At 44.8% G+C, this 7131-nt stretch overlaps 1 protein-coding gene across 1 annotated transcript; it reads right to left on the bottom strand.

Annotated features, from left to right (window-relative positions):
- Positions 1 to 478: 478 nt before the first annotated feature.
- Positions 479 to 6628, bottom strand: EGR4 (early growth response 4). Its single transcript, XM_060776239.2, is given in 3 exon segments — positions 479 to 2891; positions 6081 to 6609; positions 6611 to 6628. Coding segments are annotated over 3 exon segments (1887 nt in total). The 3' UTR covers positions 479 to 1551.
- Between the last annotated feature and the right edge of the window lie 503 nt (positions 6629 to 7131).

The raw sequence follows: 7131 nt of genomic DNA on the forward strand, positions 1-7131 counted from the left end.
AAATGGCAAAACCAATCCCCTTACCCCACCAGTATTCAAATTTGGGCGTATTTGTGCCAAATTTGGCTCAGTGAATGAAAATATATCCTATATATCAGATATTTACATTATGATTCATATCAGTAGCAAAATTATAGTTATGAAGTAGCAACGAAAATAATGTTATGGTTGTGGGTCACCACAACATGAGGAACTGTATTAAGGGTTCGCGGCATTAGGAAGATTGGGAAACACTGCTTTAAACCCAAATATAAGAAGCTTCCAAGCTGGATGAAAGTTCAAAATGATTCATAACAGTATCCAAATTACGGTTATGAAGTAGCAACAAAAATAATGTTATGGTTGGGGGTCACCACAACATGAGGAACTGTATTAACGGCATTAGGAAGGTTGAGAAACACTGCTTTAAACCCAAATATAAGAAGCTTCTGAGCTGGACGAAAGTTCAAAAATACCTTTTCCCCCAAGTTCATGATAACCAGTTTTGTTTATTTGCAAAAATAAACACAGCTTTGTAATAACCTCGACACATTCTGTTTTTACAAAGAGAGAGAGAGGGATTGATATATTCAAAAACCACAAAAACCCCTCTGTCACAATTATGTACAAAAACTATCATCAAGCAACATGCCTGAGCAACCGTTTTCGATCATTAGCAAAGCAATGCATTATGTGGCCTTTTTGCACACTTCAAAAATGCCCTCCCCATGGGTTTCACATGAGAAAGTGTATCCTTAGCATGAACAACGACAATAATAAAAACGACACCCCCCAAAAAACCTGGAAGGTCCATTAAAGTGCTTATGAAAAGGATTGCGGGCTCAGTCCATTAAAAATCATTTGCAAAGTGGTCTTGTTCTTGTATAAAATGGAGGCGAGTTATTTGGAGACATATGCATATGCAAAAATATATATATCCAAATAACATATAGCATATGTATATATAAGTACATAGATGCATATATATATATATAGATATATAACCAAACTTCAAAAATACAAAAGCATTTTGGAAAGGATAGACCGTCGCCTAGCTGCCTTCAGCAACATTGGAAGCTGTCCATGGATCTGGTGGTAGAAATCCCCAAATAGTTCCATAGTTTGTTGCCCAAAGGCCACCAGCTGTAGGACGACATTAAATGGAAGCCATACTCAATTTCATCCATCCAGCTATTTCTCTGTTTCCTTTCATCCATCTATCCAACTATTTTGAGGCCTAAAAATCCCATAATAGCTGCATAGTTAGTTCATCTTGTTGCTTGAAGGCCACCAGATATGAGATGATTTAAATGGAAGCCAAGTTCCATTTCATCCATCCAATTATTTCTCATTTTCCATCTTCCATCCAACTATTTCTCAACTTCCTTTCATCCATCCAACTATTTGGATTTCCTTTGTGCAATGGCTCCATCAGACCAGTGATAGCCATGGTCAACTGTTTCCAAAAAAGCAACCATTTGGGAGACAACTTCTCTAACCTGAGTATCAAATGCTTCCCAAGCCCTTTATGTCCCCTGAAACCAATGTCTTTGCTGAATCCCTTCGTGGTTTCTAGCGTGTCCCAAAGGAAAGTCCAACGGTGTAGAAACCGAGGCCTTTCAGCTTCTCCTCGGCTCTGGCTTTCTGCTTCTGGTGGACTTTGCTGTGCCGCTTCTTCTCGTCGCTCCGGGCAAAGCGCCGTCCGCAGTCGTCACAGGAGAAGGGCTTCTCCCCCGTGTGGGTGCGGACGTGCGTGGTCAAGTGGTCACTGCGGCTGAAGTTCCTCAAGCAGATGCGGCACTGGAAGGGCTTGTGTCCAGTGTGGATCCGGAGGTGCCGGTTGAGCTCATCAGAGCGGGCAAAGCTACGGATGCAGTTCTCCACCGGACAAGCGAAAGCCTTGGCGTGAGGTTTGGGGCAGAAGCACTTGGAGGAACATTTCCCCCGACGGGACTTCTTTTTTGGCTCAGCCAGGAGGCTGGGTGTGGCCTTAGTGCCAGGTCCTAGAGTGCCAACGGAGGGGTTTGGGGCATGAGACATGAAGTCCGTCATGGAGACCGCGGAAGGCGGTGAGTGGCCAATGTGCAACCTTTGGTCGTTGGGGTTTATCAAACTTGGCAGAATTTCAGGTTGGGGTAAGGTGGACTCAAATTCTTGCATGAGCTGTGGAGGCAGGCTGGGGAGTTTGGGCTCCACGAAGTCACTGGGGATTTGGGGGTGTGTTGGAAAGGTCTCTGGGTGGCAGCTGAAATCCAAGTTGGGTCCGAAGCTTGAGTGTTCTGGAAGGCTGTTGAGTTCAGATTGGCAACTGACTGACAGAATGTTCTCTGTTTTGGAGAATATGGTTGGGCTTGGTTCTATGGGATGGAAAGCCTCCGATGTAGGATATTCCGATGGGAGGTAACTCTGGGGCTGACCAAGAGGATCCCAATGAGAACAAGGGGATTTGAACTTCTCCAGGGATGGTGAGATGCAAGAGAGCTTAATGTCCTGCTTCCTATCCAACAGTTTTTCATTGAACAAGCATTGGGAGGAGTCCTGTACGTCAGGAGATGTCTGGACTTGCTGGTGGATGCTGCTGGAGCTGGAGAAGGTGGAATAGCCTTCGTCTGCTAAAGAGGGCTGTACAGAGATGTTCAGGTCAGGTTGGCAGGTGGAATAGAGGTCCAAGTGGCTCTGTATGGCCTCTGGGACGCTGTAGACGCCGTCCAGTTGCCTGCGGTGAGCTTCTGAAGCAGAGAACGGAGACAGCCCCAGGATGCCAGACATCAAATTGAAGAGGGACTCTTGATCCTGGCATTGCTCTGTCTTGATGAAGAAGCTCCCCGTGTAGCTGACTGGCGGAGAAGACTGTCCAGAGAGAAAGTAGTAATCAGCCATTTCAGGGTTCATTGGAGCTCCCATAAAGTCACCTAGAAAACAGAGAAAGAGGTTGCAGTTTGTAAGAAAGATTTTGTGCATCAAATACCAGCACATCCCAAAGAAATGCAGCACAGGGCTTTCAGTACCAAAAGGCATATGCCATAGTTTTCTATGGAGATTGAAGGAGCTCTCCAAAGTGCTGAAGGTGTGCCATCACTTGGGTTCAGCACCTTGGAGAGCTTCACCAAGTTCAGTCTAAAATCAGAGCATGTTTATGACCTTACCAACATGGAAACCAGCACTGATAGTGTCCAAATATTACAATGGTTTCCATCCCTGGAAAGTGTAGTCAAAACAATTGGATAGTAAGTCATGGAAAAGTCAGAATGCACAATTTTGGGCTTATCCTGGTATAAAACCACTTCCCATGTTTTTCCCAGCTGGACAATAGATCAATCAGATCCATATCTGAGAGCCATTGATCTAGCTTGCTTCCCACCCTATTCTGAGAGTTCAAGGTGTGTTGTGATAGTTATATAACACCTCTCTATCTCTCACTGTAACACATACACAAACACAGATACGTCAGGACAAGGGTTACATTTACACTGTGGAATTAAAAGAATTTGACAGCACTTGAACTGTCATGGCTCTATGCTATGGGAGTTGTCGTTTTCCACAGTCTTGAGCCTTATCCACCAAAGAGGGCTGGTGCCTCACCAAACTACAAATCCCAGGATTCCACAGCATTGAGCAATGGCAGTTAAAGGGGTGTCAATCTCCCTCATCCTCAGACAAAGGCAATGGCTAACACCCTGAGAACAAGTCCCACGATAGAGTCACTTGGGGATCTTCATAATTCAGAAATGACTTGAAGGCACACAACAGCAACTAGAAATGGAACCCAGGGGTTATGTAGTCCAACCCCCTCCCAGGGCTTGGCATTGAAAGCTCAGAACAGCATGGATTGATGGTGGAAGGGATTCCAAAGATCAATTAGACCAACCTCCCAAAAGTGCATGAACCCACAACTCAACTGAATCAGTTGGAAGGAGCCATCATCTCCTTCACACACCATCCCTTCCACCAGTATAGGAATCCAATGGTGCATCTCCACTGTAAAATGGTTCAACATTATGGAATTGTGAGAACTGTAGTTTTCCATGGCCCTTATCAATCTCTGCCAAACTACAGCTCCCAGGATTCCATAGCATTGAGCCGTGGCAATGAAAAAAATGTCTAGCGTCAATCCAAAACCAGAGAATACAATCTAATATTTTATTGGTACAAATTAAATATGTTTTAATCTCATGTTTACATACTTTTAGCATTTGTGTTTCAATGGCTTTATGTATTGTCGAAGGCTCTCATGGCCGGAATCACTGGGTTGTTGTAGGTTTTTTCGGGCTGTATAGCCATGGTCTAGAGGCATTCCCTCCTGACATTTCGCCTGCAGTTTGGCATCAGGAGAGAATGCCTCTAGACCATGACCATACAGCCCGAAAAAACCTACAACAACCCAATGGCTTTATGTTTGATCTATGTCTTTTAACTATGCTGTATCTTGCCTTCAGGAGAGGTGGGTAACAAACAACAACAACAACATCATGTATTTGAAATATGATGTCTCCTACCTCAAGCCCTGAGGAGAGGTGGGTAACCAACAACAACAATAACTTGCATTTTTAGTCTGTTGTGACCTGCATACAGCCTTAAGGAGTGGTGATTAACTAACAATAATGATGATTGCAATTATAACAGATTAAGGTTGGACTATTTCAGGTATGGGTAAACTTGGGTCCTCCAGGTTGTTAGGAATTGTGGGTGTTGAAGTTCAAAACACCTGGAGGGCCCAAGTTTGCCCATACCTGGACTAGATAGTTGTAGGGGGTGCCATTTTGAAAGCACTGATTTGGTTCAACCCAACCCAATCTCCCCACTGGCAATTTACTACTAAATAGTGTAATAATAATAATAATAATAATAATAATAATAACACTGGAAATTCAATTCTAAGACCTCAGTCCATTGCCCCAAACCTTATTCATACAGGGAAACCCTAAATCAATCAATCAATGATCAATAAGCATGGACATATGCACACAGATGATGATGATGATAATAATAACACTGGCAATTCAATCCTAAGACCTCCATCCATTGCCCCAAACCTCATCCATGCAGGGAAACCCTAAACCAATCACTCAATGATCAATAAGCATGGACATATGCACACAGATGATGATGATGATGATGATGATGATGTTGATGATGTTGATGATGATGACGATGACAATAATAACACTTTCAATTCAGTCCTAAGACCTCTATCCATCGCCCCAAACCTTATACATACAGGGAATTCCTAAATCAATCAATCAATGATCAATAAGCATGGACATATGCACACAGATGATGATGATGACAATAACAACACTGGCAATTCAGTCCTAAGACCTCCATCCATTGCCACAGACCTTATCCATACAGGGAATTCCTAAACCAATCAATCAGTGATCAATAAGCATGGACATATGCACACAGATGATGATGTTGTTGTTGATGATGATGGTGGTGATGGTGACAATAATAACGCTAGCAATTCAATCCTAAGTCCTCAGTTCATTGCCCCAAACCTTTTCCATAGAGGGAATTCCTAAACCAATCAATCAATGATCAATAAACATGGAAATATGCACAGATATGCACAATAAACACAAAATATGCACAATAAACACTGATGATGATGATGATGATGATGATGATGATGGTGATGGTGACAATAATAACGCTAGCAATTCAATCCTAAGTCCTCAGTTCATTGCCCCAAAGCTTATCCATACAGGGAAACCCTAAACCAATCAATCAATGATCAATAAGCATGGACACCTGCACACAGATGATGATGACAACGACGACAATGATGATACCAATCTATACCAATCAATCAATGATCAATAAGCATGGACATATGTACACAGATTGTGATGATGATGATGATGACAATAATAACACTGGCAATTCAGTCCTAAGACCTCCATCCATTGCCTCAAACCTTATCCATACAGGGAATTCCTAAACCAATCAATCAGTGATCAATAAGCATGGACACCTGCACACAGAGAGAGCTCTCCAAGCTCTGCAACAGCCTTGATGTGACGTTGCAAAGGATGGAGATGGGTCTGTGTCCTCCTGGACGGGATGCACCTGAGGATGGCCACTCTGGGCCTTCTCCTTACCTGGCAGGTAGTCCTGGACCCCTTCCCTCGTTGTTTGGTTCACAACCTGCTCCTGATGCTGTTGTTGTTGTTGTTGTTGTTGTTGTGCAGGGATGGGGGCCTGCTCCTCTCCCGAGGGGCTCAGCCTGCGCTTGGCACCAAGAGGGTCCTGCTGGTGGGAGAAATCCATGAGGTTCAACATGTCCCAAGCCAAGGAGAAGAGGAAGGAAGAAGGGATGGAGGAGAAAGGAGGAAAAATCCCTTTCCAAGGATGGATGGATGGATAATCCCTGGAGGCAAAGGATGCTGCAAAGGTGGTTCTGGTCCTCAAGGGCCACCCCTGGGGGGCCAAGGAGGAGGATGCTGCTGGCCTCAGGTGCTGCCAGGCCTCCTCTCTGTTCCTCTCTCTCTCTCTCTCTCTTGGTGCCTCTCCTGCCTTGTGTTTGTAAGCAAAGAGCTCCGGAGCCGCAGCCGGGCTTTTTATATGGGCCTCCCATCTTCCGCTGCCTCCCGGCTTTTCCATTTCTGGAGTTCCCAAGCCAGGCGGCGGCGGTGACGTAAATGCCCATAAAAGGACTCAGGATGCGGGCCAGGGAGACCCAATAAGGAAATCTCTCCCCGTGACGTCGGACAGGCTTTGGGGGGAGCCCCTCTCCCTCTCTCTTTTCTCCTCTCTCCTTCCCTTCATCCCTCCCTCTCCCTCTCTCTCTCTTCATCACCTTCTCTTTCTATCATTCCTTCTCCCCCTCCCCAATTTCTCTTTTTTTCCTCCATCCAACCATCCCTCCATCCCTCCTTCCCTTTCTCTTTCTCTCTCTTTCCCTTCATCCCTCCCTCTCCCTCTCTCTTCATCACCTTCTCTTCCTCCCCCTCTTTCTTTTATTCCTTCATCCATTCCTTCTCTCCCTCCCCTCTCTCTTTTCTTCATACATCCCTACATCCCTGCATCACTCCTTCTCTTTCTCTCTCCTTCCCTTCATCCCCCCTCTCTCTTCATCACCTTCTCTTTCTCTCATTCCTTCTTTCCTTCCCCTCTTTTCTCCCTCCATCAATCCATCCCTGCATCTCTCCT

This window comes from Anolis sagrei, chromosome 5, assembly GCF_037176765.1.
Source record: "Anolis sagrei isolate rAnoSag1 chromosome 5, rAnoSag1.mat, whole genome shotgun sequence".
Taxonomy (NCBI): domain Eukaryota; kingdom Metazoa; phylum Chordata; class Lepidosauria; order Squamata; family Dactyloidae; genus Anolis; species Anolis sagrei.